The sequence below is a fragment of the Dendrobates tinctorius genome, unplaced genomic scaffold, assembly GCF_039654945.1.
Source record: "Dendrobates tinctorius isolate UK_male_01 unplaced genomic scaffold, ASM3965494v1 ptg000058l, whole genome shotgun sequence".
Classification (NCBI taxonomy): Eukaryota; Metazoa; Chordata; class Amphibia; order Anura; family Dendrobatidae; genus Dendrobates; species Dendrobates tinctorius.
In genome coordinates, this window is record NW_027361726.1 from 19,797,882 (window position 1) to 19,818,227 (window position 20,346).

A 20,346-nucleotide genomic window follows, 5' to 3' on the forward strand; every position below is an offset into this window, starting at 1 on the left:
TTTGACTGGTCTCCCTGAGGTCAGTGATTGTTTCGTGAACCAGCACAGCAGAGTCCTTCAGAGTGCAGACAGACACAGAGGCAGACACAGCCCCTGATCATGTGACCCCTGACTTCTCCCCTCTCACAGGTCCTTTGCGCACAGAACACAAAGCCCAGCCACATCATTGCAGGCTGCAGTAGGTCTATCTGGGAGGGCGAGGATGGCGTTCGTGGATGGGGGGCGTGGCGGCTCAGTGCAAAGCGGGAAAAATAGCATCCCGGGTGGGACGCGGGAGGGGGGTGTCAAAAACGAGACTGTCCCGCGGGAATCGGGACGGTTGGGAGCCATGCTCCATGTGTTTTAAGTGCCACTACCCAGAAGCCAATTTGTTCCATTGCCTGTGGACTTGCCGGGCCATTCGACTCTTCTGGGTCAGAGTGTGACAGTTCATCACCACGCATCAGCCAAACTTTGCTCCTGATGAGCCTCTATGGGCCATCTTTGGATATTTAAAGCCAGATAAATACACATGCTCTCCAGGGCCCATAAATTACTACATTTGGTGGCCGCAGCTGGTATTAAAGCCATTCTGCAGGCATGGATCCAAGACCAAGCTCCTCCTTTCAAGATCTTTCAAGACAAACTGTCGTTTCTGCTTCAGAGGATTGGACTGAGGCCTCCTTGCATAGAGAGGGAAAGGTGCAATCATTTTTTGAAACGTCTGAAAGTTTCATCTCTCTGCTTCTACAACGCATTCAGGATGACATTAGAACTTGTTTTCAACCAACAGTGTGGTATCAAGAGCAACTACAATGAGGAGAAGCACCTATATAGAAATATTTTTAGGAAAACCGCTGCATAGAGACGCTTCTGGGTGTTAGGAGTCTACACTGGTGTTGATGTGTCCAGCACAACTCTCAAAGAGTTTAAGGTTACGCACCCATGCTGGGTGATCAATATGTAAGAGATGTATGGTACCTGTTTCAGACATGTTCTTCTCTCCCCTCCTTCTGCTTACCAGTTTTCGGTTTATTTTAATTTTGAATCAATGTAAATATGCCTCAAATTAGCATTGATGTATGTACATTTTTCAATTCAATAAAAACACGTTTTTAAAAAAAAGAAATAAGATTATTTTAATATTATTAAAAATCAATACGGAAAGAAAATAGAGACGTTCCTGTCACCTCGCAGCTATTCCCTTCATTTGGAGCACTGGATGGAGATCTGGACGGCGGGAGACGGAGGAGAAACATCACATTAATACACAACAAGGGACAACGATAATGAAATGTAACCTTTTATTGAAGGAAAGTTATGAAGAGAATCATTTTATTTCCAGTGAAGAGAATATCATGGTCCTTGGCGGTTGTTAGGCAATCATTTAAAAATCCCAGGGATAATTACAATTACAGGAAGAGGTGCTATAATGATTTCAATTGGTGGAGAGACTTCTGAATCTGTCATCTTTGCTTTGCGGACAGTCTACAGATGTTGAGAAAAAGGACCAAATTACATTACATTGACTGTATAGATAACAGATAGATAGATAATAAATAGATACATATATAATAGATAACAGATGTCTAATAGATAGACACAAGCGGTCAAAATTGTTGGTACCCCTCATTAATGACAGAAAAACCCACAATGCTGACAGAAATAACTTGAATCTGACACAAATAATAAATCAAAAATCTATGAAAATGAACAAATGAAAGTCAGACATTGCTTTTTAACTATGCTTCCACAGAATCTTTAAAAAAAATATAACTCATGAAATAGGCCTGGACAGAAATCATGGTACCCCTGAAAATGTGACAAAAGGGATGTGTTAAATCACGGTGTGTCCACTAATTAGCATCACAGGTGTCTACAATCTTGGAATCAGTGAGTGGGCCGGTATAGAGGGCACAATCCACATGGACCAGAGAAAGCAAAGGAAAGCATTGTCTCAGGAGATTAGAAAGAAAATTATAGACAAACATGGTAAAGTTAAAAGTTATAAGACCATCTCCAAGCAGCTTGATGTTCTTGTGGCTACAGGTGAACATATTATTCAGAAATGAAAGCTCCATGGGACTGTAGCCAACCTCCCTGGATGTGGCCGCAGGAGGAAAATTGATGACAAATCAAAGAGACGGATAATAAGAATGGTAACAAAAGAGGCCAGAAAAACTTCTAAACAGATTAAAGGTGAACTTCAAGCTCAAGGAACATCAGTGTCAGATCGCACCATCCGTCGTTGTATGAGCCAAAGTGGACTTCATGGGAGATGACCAAGGAGGACACCATTGTTGAAAAAAAATCATAAAACAGCCAGACAGGAATTTGCCAAACTACATGTTGACAAGCCACAAAGCATCTGGGAGAATGTCCTATGGACAGATGAGACAAAAATTGAACTTTTTGGCAAGGCACATCAGCTCTATGTTCACAGACAGAAAAATGAAGTATATCAAGAAAATAACACTGTCCCTACTGTGAACCATGGAGGAGGCTCTGTTCTATGTTCTGGGGCTACTTTGCAGCATCTGGCACAGGGTGCCTAGAATCTGTGCAGGGTACAATGAAATATCAAGACTATGAAGGGATTCTATAGAGAAATGTGCTGCCCATTGTCAAAAAACTTGTTCTGTCACAGGTCATGGGTCTTGCAACAGGATAATGACCCAAAACGCACAGCTAAAAACACCCAAGAATGGCTAAGAGGAAAACATTGGACTATTCTGAAGTGGCCTTCTATGAGCCCTGACCTAAATCCTATTGAGAATCTTTGGAAAGAGCTGAAACATGCCGTCTGGAAAAGGCAACCTTCAAACATGAGACAACTGGAGCAATTTGCTCTTGAGGAGTGGGCCAAAATACCTGTCGAGAGGTGCAGAAGTCTCATTGACAGTTACAGGAATCGTTTGATTGCAGTGATTGCCTCAAAAGGTTGTGCAGCAAAATATTAAGTTAAAGGCACCATCATTTCTGTCCAGGCCTATTTCATGAGTTTTATTTTTTTTTTTTAAATTCTGTGGAAGCATGGTTGAAAAGCAATGTCTGACTTTCATTCGTTCAGTTTCATATATTTTTAATTTATTATTACTTTTGTCAGATTTAAGTTGTTTCTGTACCAACAATTTAAACCACATGTGTAGATAGATGATAATAACAATAATAGATAGATAGATAGATAGATAGATAGATAGATAGATAGATAGATAGATAGATAGATAATAGACAGATTGATGATCGATACATAGATGATAGAAAGAAAAAATGGAACAGCATCATAGAGATGAATTCACGATGGAGGGCCCTCCAAACAAATATTCATTTGTATAAATAATAAAAAGAAAAAAGGAAGCAGCACTCCAATAAATGATGAAAAAAATGGACTTTATTAGCCCATTTGCTGTAGATAGAAAGGTAGATAGATAGATGATAGATAGATAGATAGATAGATAGATAGATAGATAGATAGATAGATAGATAGATAAATTTTACCCTGGAAGTCTTTGATCTATCTGGTGTCAACGGAGAAGGCAATGCAGAGATGTCTGCTAAGAGCGCGTTGAGTAATATTTCTTGAAGATTGGGGAGGTATAAATCCACATAGCTGTGTGCAAAGAAGAGGAACATAAGTACAGATAATATATAACCTGTAGACCTCATAAGATAATGTGCCGATGCTTCACAGAGCGGAAACCTCCGAATATGAATCCTTCTATAATAATACCATCAGGCCCATATTGCTAATCTGTATTATGGAGTATTTTTACAATGGGTCCCGGTGTGTCACTGTTTGGGGGTCTGCCTGTCCCTTTAATTCTTAGGGCACCTGTTACAGCATCACTGGGGCTGGACACGCACACAGCTTTCATTATCTGAATGCTGCACTAGACATCTAGCTGGAGCGAGGAAAGCTGATGCTGTCACACGTCTAAGGCTGTGTGCCCACGTTGCGTTTTTGAAGCATTTTTGATGCGTTTTTCGGGATCAAACCGCATCAAAAACGCTTACAAGAAGCATCCCATTCATTTTAATGCATTTTGGCCTTTTTGTGCCAATGGATGCGTTTTTTACTGCTAAGGAAACGCTTAGCGGTAAAAAACGCAGCATGTTCATTAATTTCCGCTTAGGTCCGCGTTTTTGGCTATTTCCTATAGTCCAGAAGACGCGTGGAAAAAAGTGCATCAAAAACGCGCAAAAATCGCTGCAAAAAACGCGCGTTTTCTGGGAAGGAGACCGAAGCTACTGTGGGCACATAGCCTCAACGTTGTCTGTGATCAGAGAGCGCGCTCTGCTCTTTCGCAACAGTGCTGAAGCCGCTCAATCTAGAGTGACCAGAAAGCAGCTCTGGCCAGCAGTCAGCTGCAGTGTGTCCCCGTTCATTCACCTTCTACAGACGCCTTCCTGCCGTCACAGTGTCTCCTATGGATACAGCTGTTGCAGTGCACAGTACCAGCTATGTCCAGTATACTGGGTGTAATTCTCAGTATTTGTATTCTGTATATATACACTGCACAGACATTACCACTTCTCCTGTATATACACTGCACAGTACCACTCCTCCTGTCCTGTCTATATACACTGCACAGTACCACTCCTCCTGTCCTGTATATATACACTGCACAGTACCACTCCTCCTGTCCTGTATATATACACTGCACAGTACCACTCCTCCTGTCCTGCATATATACACTGCACAGTACCACTCCTCCTGTCCTGTATATACACACTGCACAGTACCACTCCTCCTGTCCTGTATATATACACTGCACGGTACCACTCCTCCTGCCCTGTATATACACTGCACAGTACCACTCCTCCTGTCCTGTCTATATACACTGCACAGTACCACTCCTCCTGTCCTGTATATATACACTACACAGTATCACTCCTCCTGTCCTGTATATATACACTGCACAGTTCCACTCCTCCCGTATATATATACACACTGCACAGTACCATTCCTCCTGTCCTGTATATATACACTGCACAGTGCCACTCCTCCTGTCCTGTATATATACACTGCACAGTACCACTCCTCCTGTCCTGTATATATACACTTCACAGTACTACTCCTCCTGTCCTGTATATATACACTGCACAGTACCACTCCTCCTGTCCTGTATATATACACTGCACAGTACCACTCCTCCTGTCCTGCATATATACACTGCACAGTACCACTCCTCCTGTCCTGTATATACACACTGCACAGTACCACTCCTCCTGTCCTGTATATATACACTGCACGGTACCACTCCTCCTGCCCTGTATATACACTGCACGGTACCACTCCTCCTGCCCTGTATATACACACTGCACAGTACCACTCCTCCTGTCCTGTATATATACACTGCACGGTACCACTCCTCCTGCCCTGTATATACACTGCACAGTTCCACTCCTCCTGTCCTGTATATATACTGCACAGTACCACTCCTCCTGTCCTGTATATATACACTGCACAGTATCACTCCTCCTGTCCTGTATATATACACTGCACAGTTCCACTCCTCCCGTATATATATACACACTGCACAGTACCATTCCTCCTGTCCTGTATATATACACTGCACAGTGCCACTCCTCCTGTCCTGTATATATACACTGCACAGTACCACTCCTCCTGTCCTGTATATATACACTGCACAGTACCACTCTTCCTGTCCTGTATATATACACTGCACAGTACCACTCCTCCTGTCCTGTATATATACACTGCACAGTACCACTCCTCCTGTCCTGTATATATACACTGCACAGTGCCACTCCTCCTGTCCTGTATATATACACTGCACAGTACCACTCCTCCTGTCCTGTATATATACACTGCACAGTTCCACTCCTCCTGTCCTGTATATATACACTGCACAGTTCCACTCCTCCTGTCCTGTATATATACTGCACAGTACCACTCCTCCTGTCCTGTATATATACGCTGCACAGTACCACTCCTCCTGTCCTGTATATATACACTGCACAGTTCCACTCCTCCCGTATATATATACACACTGCACAGTACCATTCCTCCTGTCCTGTATATATACACTGCACAGTACCACTCCTCCTGTCCTGTATATATACACTGCACAGTGCCACTCCTCCTGTCCTGTATATATACACTGCACAGTTCCACTCCTCCTGTCCTGTATATATACACTGCACAGTTCCACTCCTCCTGTCCTGTATATATACACTGCACAGTACCACTTCTCCTGTCCTGTATATATACACTGCACAGTACCACTCCTCCTGTCCTGTATATATACACTGCACAGTTCCACTCCTCCTGTCCTGTATATATACACTGCACAGTGCCACTCCTCCTGTCCTGTATATATACACTGCACAGTACCACTCCTCCTGTCCTGTATATACACACTGCACAGTACCACTCCTCCTGTCCTGTATATATACACTGCACGGTACCACTCCTCCTGCCCTGTATATACACTGCACAGTACCACTCCTCCTGTCCTGTCTATATACACTGCACAGTACCACTCCTCCTGTCCTGTATATATACACTGCACAGTATCACTCCTCCTGTCCTGTATATATACACTGCACAGTTCCACTCCTCCCGTATATATATACACACTGCACAGTACCATTCCTCCTGTCCTGTATATATACACTGCACAGTACCACTCCTCCTGTCCTGTATATATACACTTCACAGTACTACTCCTCCTGTCCTGTATATATACACTGCACAGTACCACTCCTCCTGTCCTGTATATATACACTGCACAGTACCACTCCTCCTGTCCTGCATATATACACTGCACAGTACCACTCCTCCTGTCCTGTATATACACACTGCACAGTACCACTCCTCCTGTCCTGTATATATACACTGCACGGTACCACTCCTCCTGCCCTGTATATACACTGCACGGTACCACTCCTCCTGCCCTGTATATACACACTGCACAGTACCACTCCTCCTGTCCTGTATATATACACTGCACGGTACCACTCCTCCTGCCCTGTATATACACTGCACAGTTCCACTCCTCCTGTCCTGTATATATACTGCACAGTACCACTCCTCCTGTCCTGTCTATATACACTGCACAGTACCACTCCTCCTGTCCTGTATATATACACTGCACAGTATCACTCCTCCTGTCCTGTATATATACACTGCACAGTTCCACTCCTCCCGTATATATATACACACTGCACAGTACCATTCCTCCTGTCCTGTATATATACACTGCACAGTACCACTCCTCCTGTCCTGTATATATACACTTCACAGTACTACTCCTCCTGTCCTGTATATATACACTGCACAGTACCACTCCTCCTGTCCTGTATATATACACTGCACAGTACCACTCCTCCTGTCCTGCATATATACACTGCACAGTACCACTCCTCCTGTCCTGTATATACACACTGCACAGTACCACTCCTCCTGTCCTGTATATATACACTGCACGGTACCACTCCTCCTGCCCTGTATATACACTGCACGGTACCACTCCTCCTGCCCTGTATATACACACTGCACAGTACCACTCCTCCTGTCCTGTATATATACACTGCACGGTACCACTCCTCCTGCCCTGTATATACACTGCACAGTTCCACTCCTCCTGTCCTGTATATATACTGCACAGTACCACTCCTCCTGTCCTGTATATATACACTGCACAGTATCACTCCTCCTGTCCTGTATATATACACTGCACAGTTCCACTCCTCCCGTATATATATACACACTGCACAGTACCATTCCTCCTGTCCTGTATATATACACTGCACAGTGCCACTCCTCCTGTCCTGTATATATACACTGCACAGTACCACTCCTCCTGTCCTGTATATATACACTGCACAGTACCACTCTTCCTGTCCTGTATATATACACTGCACAGTACCACTCCTCCTGTCCTGTATATATACACTGCACAGTACCACTCCTCCTGTCCTGTATATATACACTGCACAGTGCCACTCCTCCTGTCCTGTATATATACACTGCACAGTACCACTCCTCCTGTCCTGTATATATACACTGCACAGTTCCACTCCTCCTGTCCTGTATATATACACTGCACAGTTCCACTCCTCCTGTCCTGTATATATACTGCACAGTACCACTCCTCCTGTCCTGTATATATACACACTGCACAGTACCACTCCTCCTGTCCTGTATATATACACTGCACAGTACCACTCCTCCTGTCCTGTATATATACACTGCACAGTTCCACTCCTCCCGTATATATATACACACTGCACAGTACCATTCCTCCTGTCCTGTATATATACACTGCACAGTACCACTCCTCCTGTCCTGTATATATACGCTGCACAGTACCACTCCTCCTGTCCTGTATATATACACTGCACAGTTCCACTCCTCCCGTATATATATACACACTGCACAGTACCACTCCTCCTGTCCTGTATATATACACTGCACAGTACCACTCCTCCTGTCCTGTATATATACGCTGCACAGTACCACTCCTCCTGTCCTGTATATATACACTGCACAGTTCCACTCCTCCTGTCCTGTATATATACACTGCACAGTTCCACTCCTCCCGTATATATATACACACTGCACAGTACCACTCCTCCTGTCCTGTATATATACACTGCACAGTACCACTCCTCCTGTCCTGTATATACACACTGCACAGTACCACTCCTCCTGTCCTGTATATATACACTGCACAGTACCACTCCTCCTGTCCTGTATATATACACTGCACAGTTCCACTCCTCCCGTATATATATACACACTGCACAGTACCACTCCTCCTGTCCTGTATATATACACTGCACAGTACCACTCCTCCTGTCCTGTATATATACGCTGCACAGTACCACTCCTCCTGTCCTGTATATATACACTGCACAGTTCCACTCCTCCCGTATATATATACACACTGCACAGTACCATTCCTCCTGTCCTGTATATATACACTGCACAGTGCCACTCCTCCTGTCCTGTATATATACACTGCACAGTACCACTCCTCCTGTCCTGTATATATACACTGCACAGTGCCACTCCTCCTGTCCTGTATATATACACTGCACAGTTCCACTCCTCCTGTCCTGTATATATACACTGCACAGTTCCACTCCTCCTGTCCTGTATATATACTGCACAGTACCACTCCTCCTGTCCTGTATATATACACTGCACAGTACCACTTCTCCTGTCCTGTATATATACACTGCACAGTACCACTCCTCCTGTCCTGTATATATACACTGCACAGTTCCACTCCTCCTGTCCTGTATATATACACTGCACAGTGCCACTCCTCCTGTCCTGTATATATACACTGCACAGTGCCACTCCTCCTGACCTGTATATATACACTGCACAGTTCCACTCCTCCTGTCCTGTATATATACACTGCACAGTACCACTCCTCCTGTCCTGTATATATACACTGCACAGTTCCACTCCTCCTGTCCTGTATATATACACTGCACAGTGCCACTCCTCCTGTCCTGTATATATACACTGCACAGTACCACTCCTCCTGTCCTGTATATATACACTGCACAGTACCATTCCAAATAAACCGTACAGACATTATCACTTTTCCTGTCCTGTATACAGTGGGGAAAAAAAGTATTTAGTCAGTCAGCAATAGTGCAAGTTCCACCACTTAAAAAGATGAGAGGCGTCTGTAATTTACATCATAGGTAGACCTCAACTATGGGAGACAAACTGAGAAAAAAAAATCCAGAAAATCACATTGTCTGTTTTTTTTTCATTTTATTTGCATATTATGGTGGAAAACAAGTATTTGGTCAGAAACAAAATTTCATCTCAATACTTTGTGATATATCCTTTGTTGGCAATGACAGAGGTCAAACGTTTTCTGTAAGTCTTCACAAGGTTGCCACACACTGTTGTTGGTATGTTGGCCCATTCCTCCATGAAGATCTCCTCTAGAGCAGTGATGTTTTTAGCTTTTCGCTTGGCAACACGGACTTTCAACTCCCTCCAAAGGTTTTCTATAGGGTTGAGATCTGGAGACTGGCTAGGCCACTCCAGGACCTTGAAATGCTTCTTACGAAGCCACTCCTTCGTTGCCCTGGCGGTGTGCTTTGGATCATTGTCATGTTGAAAGACCCAGCCACGTTTCATCTTCAATGCCCTTGCTGATGGAAGGAGGTTTGCACTCAAAATCTCACGATACATGGCCCCATTCATTCTTTCATGTACCCGGATCAGTCATCCTGGCCCCTTTGCAGAGAAACAGCCCCAAAGCATGATGTTTCCACCACCATGTTTTACTGTAGGTATGGTGTTTGATGGATGCAACTCAGTATTCTTTTTCCTCCAAACACAACAAGTTGTGTTTCTACCAAACAGTTCCAGTTTGGTTTCATCAGACCATAGGACATTCTCCCAAAACTCCTCTGGATCATCCAAATGCTCTCTAGCAAACTTCAGACGGGCCCGGACATGTACAGGCTTAAGCAGTGGGACACATCTGGCACTGCAGGATCTGAGTCCATGGTGGCGTAGTGTGTTACTTATGGTAGGCCTTGTTACATTGGTCCCAGCTCTCTGCAGTTCATTCACTAGGTCCTCCCGCGTGGTTCTGGGATTTTTGCTCACCGTTCTTGTGATCATTCTGACCCCACGGGGTGGGATTTTGCGTGGAGCACCAGATCGAGGGAGGTAATCGGTGGTCTTGTATGTCTTCCATTTTCTAATTATTGCTCCCACAGTTGATTTCTTCACTCCAAGCTGGTTGGCTATTGCAGATTCAGTCTTCCCAGCCTGGTGCAGGGCTACAATTTTGTTTCTGGTGTCCTTTGACAGCTCTTTGGTCTTCACCATAGTGGAGTTTGGAGTCAGACTGTTTGAGGGTGTGCACAGGTGTCTTTTTATACTGATAACAAGTTTAAACAGGTGCCATTACTACAGGTAATGAGTGGAGGAAAGAGGAGACTCTTAAAGAAGAAGTTACAGGTCTGTGAGAGCCAGAAATCTTGATTGCTTGTTTCTGACCAAATACTTATTTTCCACCATAATATGCAAATAAAATGAAAAAAAAAGCAGTCAATGTGATTTTCTGGATTTTTTTTTCTCAGTTTGTCTCCCATAGTTGAGGTCTACCTATGATGTAAATTACAGACGCCTCTCATCTTTTTAAGTGGTGGAACTTGCACTATTGCTGACTGACTAAATACTTTTTTTCCCCACTGTATATACATTGCACAGTACCACTCCTCCTGTCCTGTATATATACACTGCACAGTGCCACTCCTCCTGTCCTGTATATATACACTGAACAGTGCCACTCCTCCTGTCCTGTATATATACACTGCACAGTACCACTCCTCCTGTCCTGTATATATACACTGCACGGTACCACTCCTCCTGTATATATAAACCGTACAGACATTATCACTTTTCCTGTCCTGTATATATACACTGCACAGTACCACTTCTCCTGTATATATACACCGTACAGACATTACCACTTTTCCTGTCCTGTATATATACATTGCACAGTACCACTTCTCCTGTCCTGTATATATACACTGCACAGTACCACTCCTCCTGTCCTGTATATATACACTGCACAGTACCACTCCTCCTGTCCTGTATATATACACTGCACAGTACCACTCCTCCTGTCCTGTATATATACATTGCACAGTACCACTCCTCCTGTCCTGTATATATACACTGCACAGTACCACTCCTCCTGTCCTGTATATACACACTGCACAGTACCACTCCTCCTGTCCTGTATATATACAATGCACAGTACCAATCCTGTCCGGTATATATACACTGCACAGTACTACTTCTCATATCATGTATATACGCTGCACAGTACCACTTCTCCTGTCCTGTATATATACACTGCACAGTATCACTACTCCTGTCCTGTATATACACACACTGCACAGTACTACTTCTCCTATCATGTATATACGCTGCACAGTACCACTTCTCCTGTCCTGTATATATACACTGCACAGTATCACTCCTCCTGTCCTGTATATATACACTGTACAGTACCACTCCTCCTGTCCTGTATATATACACTGCAGAATACCACTCCTCCTGTCCTGTATATATGCTCTGCACAGTACCACTCCTCCTATCCTGTGTATATACACTGCACAGTACCACTTCTCCTGTCCTGTATATATACACACTGCACAGCACCACTCCTCCTGTCCTGTATATATACACACTGCACAGTACCTCTCCTCGTGTCCTGTATATATACACTGCACAGTACCACTTCTCCTGTCCTGTATATATACACTGCACAGTACCACTCCTCCTGTCCTGTATATATATACTGCACAGTACCACTCCTCCTGTCCTGTATACACACACTGCACAGTACCACTCCTCCTGTCCTGTATACACACACTGCACAGTACCACTTCTCCTGTATATATACACCGTACAGACATTACCACTTTTCCTGTCCTGTATATATACATTGCACAGTACCACTTCTCCTGTCCTGTATATATACACTGCACAGTACCACTCCTCCTGTCCTGTATATATACACTGCACAGTACCACTCCTCCTGTCCTGTATATATGCTCTGCACAGTACCACTCCTCCTATCCTGTGTATATACAACACTGCACAGTATCACTCCTCCTGTCCTGTATATACACTGCACAGTAACACTTCTCCTGTATATATACACTGCACAGTACCACTCCTCCTGTCCTGTATACACACTGCACAGTACCACTTCTCCTGTATATATACACTGCACAGACATTACCACTTTTCCTGTCTTTTATATATACACTGCACAGTACCACTCCTCCTGTCCTGTATACACACTGCACAGTACAACTTCTCCTGTATACAGTCATATGTAAAAGTTTGGGCACCCCTATTAATGTTAACCTTTTTTCTTTATAACAATTTTGGTTTTTGCAACAGCTATTTCAGTTTCATATATCTAATAACTGATGGACTCAGTTATATTTCTGGATTCAAATGAGGTTTATTGAACTAACAGAAAATGTGCAATCTGCATTTAAACAAAATTTGACCGGTGCAAAAGTATGGGCACCCTTATCATTTTCTTGATTTGAACACTCCTAACTACTTTTTACTGACTTCCTGAAGCACTAAATTGGTTTTGTAACCTCATTGAGCTTTGAACTTCATAGCCAGGTGTATCAACTCATGAGAAAAGGTATTTAAAGTGGCCACTTGCAAGTAGTTCTCCTATTTGATTCTCCTATGAAGAGTGGCATCATGGGCTCCTCAAAACAACTCTTAAATGATCTGAAAACAAAGATTATTCAACATAGCTTTTCAGGGGAAGGATACAAAAAGTTGTCTCAGAGATTTAACCTGTCAGTTTCCACTGTGAGGAACATAGTAAGGAAATGGAAGAACACAGGTACAGTTCTTGTTAAGCCCAGAAGTGGCAGGCCAAGAAAAATATCAGAAAGGCAGAGAAGAAGAATGGTGAGAACAGTCAAGGACAATCCACAGACCACCTCCAAAGACCTGCAGCATCATCTTGCTGCAGATGGTGTCACTGTGCATCGGTCAACAATACAGCTCATGCATAACACCTTTTTGTATGAGCAAACAACTCAATCTTTGTTTCATCAGTTCACAGGACCTTCTTCCAAAATGTAACTGGCTTGTCCAAATGTGCTTTTGCATACCTCAGGCGACTCTGTTTGTGGCGTGCTTGCAGAAACGGCTTCTTTCACATCACTCTCCCATACAGCTTCTCCTTGTGCAAAGTGCGCTGTATTGTTGACCGATGCACAGTGACACCATCTGCAGCAAGATGATGCTGCAGGTCTTTGGAGGTGGTCTGTGGATTGTCCTCGACTGTTCTCACCATTCTTCTTCTCTGCCTTTCTGATATTTTTCTTGGCCTGCCACTTCTGGGCTTAACAAGAACTGTACCTGTGTTCTTCCATTTCCTTACTATGTTCCTCACAGTGGAAACTGACAGGTTAAATCTCTGAGACAACTTTTTGTATCCTTCCCCTGAAAAGCTATGTTGAATAATCTTTGTTTTCAGATCATTTGAGCGTTGTTTTGAGGAGCCCATGATGCCACTCTTCATAGGAGAATCAAATAGGAGAACTACTTGCAAGTGGCCACCTTAAATACCTTTTCTCATAATTTGATACACCTGGCTATGAAGTTCAAAGCTCAATGAGGTTACAAAACCAATTTAGTGCTTCAGGAAGTCAGTAAAAAGTAGTTAGGAGTGTTCAAATCAAAAAAATGATAAGGGTGCCCATACTTTTGCACCAGTCAAATTTTGTTTAAATGCAGATTGCACATTTTCTGTTAGTACAATAAATCTCATTTGAATCCAGAAATATAACTGAGTCCATCGGTTATTAGATATATGAAACTGAAATACCTGTTGCAAAAACCAAAATTGTTATAAAGAAAAAAGGTTAACATTAATAGGGGTGCCCAAACTTTTACATATGACTGTATATACACCGTACAGACATTACCACTTTTCCTGTCCTGTATATATACATTGCACAGTACCACTTCTCCTGTCCTGTATATATACACTGCACAGTACCACTCCTCCTGTCCTGTATATATAGACTGCACAGTACCACTCCTTCTGTCCTGTATATATACACTGCACAGTACCTCTCCTGTCCTGCATATATACACTGCACAGTACCGCTTCTCCTGTCCTGTATAAATATACTGCACAGTACCACTCCTCCTGTCCTGTATATATGCTCTGCACAGTACCACTCCTCCTGTCCTGTATATATACACTGCACAGTACCACTCCTCCTGTCCTGTATACACACTGCACAGTACAACTTCTCCTGTATATATACACCGTACAGACATTACCACTTTTCTGTCCTGTATATATACATTGCACAGTACCACTTCCCCTGTCCTGTATATATACACTGCACAGTACCACTCCTCCTGTCCTGTATATATACACTGCACAGTACCACTCCTCCTGTCCTGTATATATGCTCTGCACAGTACCTCTCCTCCTATCCTGTGTATATACACTGCACAGTACCACTCCTGTCCTCTATATACACTGCACAGTAACACTTCTCCTGTATATATACACTGCACAGACATTACCACTTTTCCTGTCTTTTATATATACACTGCACAGTACCACTCCTCCTGTATATATACACTGCACAGTACCACTCCTCCTGTCCTGTATATATACACTGCACAGTACCACTCCTCCTGTCCTGTATATACACTGCACAGTACCACTTCTCCTGTATACATACACTGCACAGACATTACCACTTTTCCTGTCCTGTATATATACACTGCACAGTGCCACTCCTCCTGTCCTGTATATATACACTGCACAGACATTACCACTTTTCCTGTCCTGTATAAATATACTGCACAGTACCACTCCTCCTGTCCTGTATATATGCTCTGCACAGTACCACTCCTCCTGTCCTGTATATATACACTGCACAGTACCACTCCTCCTGTCCTGTATACACACTGCACAGTACAACTTCTCCTGTATATATACACCGTACAGACATTACCACTTTTTCTGTCCTGTATATATACATTGCACAGTACCACTTCCCCTGTCCTGTATATATACACTGCACAGACATTACCACTTTTCCTGTCCTTTATATATACACTGCACAGTACCACTCCTCCTGTCCTGTATATATACACTGTACAGTACCACTCCTCCAGTCCTGTATATATACACTGCACAGTGCCACTCCTCCTGTCCTGTATATATACACTGCACAGTACCACTCCTCCTGTCCTGTATATATGCTCTGCACAGTACCTCTCCTCCTATCCTGTGTATATACACTGCACAGTACCACTCCTGTCCTCTATATACACTGCACAGTAACACTTCTCCTGTATATATACACTGCACAGACATTACCACTTTTCCTGTCTTTTACATATACACTGCACAGTACCACTCCTCCTGTATATATACACTGCACAGTACCACTCCTCCTGTCCTGTATATATACACTGCACAGTACCACTCCTCCTGTCCTGTATATACACTGCACAGTACCACTTCTCCTGTATATATACACTGCACAGACATTACCACTTTTCCTGTCCTTTATATATACACTGCACAGTACCACTTCTCTTGTCCTGTATATATACCCTGTACAGTACCACTCCTCCAGTCCTGTATATATACACTGCACAGTGCCACTCCTCCTGTCCTGTATATATACACTGCACAGACATTACCACTTTTCCTGTCCTTTATATATACACTGCACAGTACCACTCCTCCTGTCCTGTATATATACACTGTACAGTACCACTTCTCCAGTCCTGTATATATACACTGCACAGTGCCACTCCTCCTGTCCTGTATATATACACTGCACAGTATAACTCCTCCTGTACTGTATATATACACTGCACAGTACCTCTACTATCCTGTATATATACACTGCACAGTACCACTCCTCCTGTCCTGTATATATACACTGTACAGTACCATTCTTCCTGTCCTGTATATGTACACTGCACAGTACCACTCCTCCTGTCCTGTATATATACACTGCACAGTACCACTCCTCCTGTCCTGTATATATACACTGCACAGTGCCACTCCTCCTGTCCTGTATATATACACTGCACAGACATTACCACTTTTCCTGTCCTTTATATATACACTGCACAGTACCACTCCTCCTGTCCTGTATATATACACTGTACAGTACCACTTCTCCAGTCCTGTATATATACACTGCACAGTGCCACTCCTCCTGTCCTGTATATATACACTGCACAGTACCACTCCTCCTGTCCTGTATATACACTGCACAGTACCACTTCTCCTGTATATATACACTGCACAGACATTACCACTTTTCCTGTCCTTTATATATACACTGCACAGTACCACTTCTCTTGTCCTGTATATATACCCTGTACAGTACCACTCCTCCAGTCCTGTATATATACACTGCACAGTGCCACTCCTCCTGTCCTGTATATATACACTGCACAGACATTACCACTTTTCCTGTCCTTTATATATACACTGCACAGTACCACTCCTCCTGTCCTGTATATATACACTGTACAGTACCACTTCTCCAGTCCTGTATATATACACTGCACAGTGCCACTCCTCCTGTCCTGTATATATACACTGCACAGTATAACTCCTCCTGTACTGTATATATACACTGCACAGTACCTCTACTATCCTGTATATATACACTGCACAGTACCACTCCTCCTGTCCTGTATATATACACTGTACAGTACCATTCTTCCTGTCCTGTATATGTACACTGCACAGTACCACTCCTCCTGTCCTGTATATATACACTGCACAGTACCACTCCTCCTGTCCTGTATATATACACTGCACAGTGCCACTCCTCCTGTCCTGTATATATACACTGCACAGACATTACCACTTTTCCTGTCCTTTATATATACACTGCACAGTACCACTCCTCCTGTCCTGTATATATACACTGTACAGTACCACTTCTCCAGTCCTGTATATATACACTGCACAGTGCCACTCCTCCTGTCCTGTATATATACACTGCACAGTACAACTCCTCCTGTACTGTATATATACACTGCACAGTACCTCTACTATCCTGTATATATACACTGCACAGTACCACTCCTCCTGTCCTGTATATATACACTGCACAGACATTACCACTTTTCCTGTCCTTTATATATACACTGCACAGTACCACTCCTCCTGTCCTGTATATATACACTGTACAGTACCACTCCTCCTGTCCTGTATATACACACTGCACAGTACCATTCTTCCTGTCCTGTATATGTACACTGCACAGTACCACTCCTCCTGTCCTGTATATATACACTGCACAGTACCTCTACTGCCCTGTATATATACACTGCACAGTACCACTCCTGTCCTGTATATATACACTGTACAGTACCACTCCTCCTGTCCTGTATATATACACTGCACAGTACCACTCCTGTCCTGTATATATACACTGCACAGTACCACTCCTCCTGTCCTGTATATATACACTGCACAGTGCCACTCCTCCTGTCCTGTATATATACACTGCACAGTACCACTCCTCCTGTACTGTATCTATACACTGCACAGTACCTCTACTATCCTGTATATATACACTGCACAGTACCACTCCTCCTGTCCTGTCTATATACACTGCACCATTCCTAGGAGTAAGCAGCATTGAACATGAGCTCCTGAATTTTCATCACTTTATACCTTGTAATGAGCCAACTGTAAAGCTGGAGTCACACATAGCGACTTACCAGCGATCCAGACAACGATATCAACGTGTCAGGATCGCTGGTAAGTCGCTATGTGATCGCTGGTGAGCTGTCAAACAGACAGCTTCACCAGCGATTAGCACAGCGATGCAGAGCGCGCGGCATCGCTGTGTTCGTGAGCGCTGATGCCATGGATCCATGTAAAAAATAGAATTAAAATAAAAAATATTGTTATTCTTACCTTCCGACGTCCCGCGCAGCATTCCCGCCTCTCTCCAAGCTCCGGTCCCAGTAATCCTTTGCGAGAATTACCGCGATGACATCCGTTCTCGCGGGATCGCAAAGTCTCGCGGTCATTCTTGCAAAGGATTACTGGGACCGGAGCGTGGAGAGAGGCGGGAATGCTGCGCGGGACATCGGAAGGTGAGAATAACAATATTTTTATTTTTTGTATTATTTTTTACATCCTAGTACAGCTGATCGCTGGTCTCCTGCCTGTCACACGCAGAGATGCGTGCTGGCCAGCGGGAGATCAGTGACCAAAAAAATGTCCAGAGGTTTCTTGCAGCGATCAGCGATACCGGCAGGGGGGCTGCTCGCTGATCTCTGTCACACACAGCGATCTCGCTGGTGAGATCGCTGTTGTGTCACAAAAGTTTTGACTCAGCAGCGATCTCGCTAGCGAGATTGCTATGTGTGACGGGGCCTTAAGGCAAAACCTGGAAAAAATCAACTCCGTGGAACAGAAAAGGGATCTGGACTGAGGTGGACTTTAGATTTTTATGAAAGAGGAAGAAATTGAGGATTTAAAGGACCAAACAAGGAGGACAGACTGCAAACAACAGGCAGCACTCATTGGACATCCAGAGACCTGAGCATCCAAAGGTAGGACCATCCTGCAACCCCAAACAATCTATAGACTTCCTACAAATTAACCCTCTTAGAAATAAGGATTATAATTACTGTATAACCACAAAAATGGAAAACCCAAATTTAGAAGGAGTAAATGAGCAAAGCACAGAGCTGGAGACACAGGACACCAGGGGTCAGACATGGAGACAACACGTGCAGAGGAGCAGTAGAGCCAGGAAAGGAATCACAATCAGAGAGAAACCAGAAACTCTTATTGCTGATTACACCAAAGAGGAAGAAAAACCAACCTGTTATTCTACACAGACCACCTCTTAAGGTACTGTCACACTTAGCGATGTACCAGCGATCCCGACCAGCGATATGACGCGGTCAGGATCGCTGGTACATCGCTAAGTAGTCGCTAGTGAGCTGCCACACAGGCAGATCTCACTAGCGACATCGCTGGGGACGGGGGTCGCTACTTACCTGTCACACCAGGCAATCCTGCGTCCTCCCGCCCGCGTCCACGCGTCGCTCGTCGTCACAGCAGGAAGTAAACGACGAGAAACAGTCCAGGACGTTCTCGCGCGATCAGCGATAACCAGCGGGGGAGCGGGTTGTAGGTAAGTATCAGACACAGCGATATCGCTAGCAATATCGCTATAACGTCACAAGTTATAGCGATATTGCTAGCGATATCGCTTAGTGTGACAGTACCTTTAGCCTGGCACACCGCCCTGTGCAAACATTATAAATATGTATCTAAGTACAACACTAATAATGGCCGGCAGATTAAAATCAGAAGCCAAGCAGATGATGACACCAACTCACTTACCATAAGCCTATACAACAATGGTGCAAGGGAAGAGGACAATCTGCAGCAGTTTGAAAACAATTTTACTAATATCAAGGAACAGGCACAAATCCTAAAAAATCAACAACCCCCAGAGGCCACTTCTAATGCTCCCATCTCTACAGAGACCTCCAGGTTCAGCTCCTCAACCCCCAACACTTCACACCTCTCCCCTGAGACCATCAGAGACTGTCTATCCCAATTAGAAAGAGACCTGGTCCAAATTAGGGAAGAGCTTCAAAGAAACTCGCATAGAAATGCAAATGACCAAGTAACAAGTGAGATCAATAAACTGAAATGTGAGCACAAGTCAGCTCTACAGAAGATAAGAGAAGAAATGCGTGAATTTAGAAATGACAATGAAAGACTCAGAAAGGAGATCCCAGAACTAAAAACACAGCAGACC

The 20,346-nt window shown here is 43.7% G+C and overlaps 1 protein-coding gene across 3 annotated transcripts in view; it reads right to left on the bottom strand.

The window, feature by feature from the left end:
• Positions 1-1,269: 1,269 nt before the first annotated feature.
• The window catches only part of LOC141092141 (alpha-1-antitrypsin-like), a 313,768-nt gene continuing 294,691 nt past the window's right edge, over positions 1,270-20,346 (bottom strand). For all 3 annotated transcript variants that reach the window (XM_073578077.1, XM_073578080.1, XM_073578078.1), the window contains 2 exons: positions 3,478-3,589; positions 1,270-1,467 (listed from right to left, as the gene is read on the bottom strand). In XM_073578077.1, coding sequence (XP_073434178.1) covers positions 1,363-1,467; positions 3,478-3,589 — 217 coding nt within the window. In that variant the 3' untranslated portion in view covers positions 1,270-1,362. The remainder of the gene's footprint in view (positions 1,468-3,477; positions 3,590-20,346) is intronic.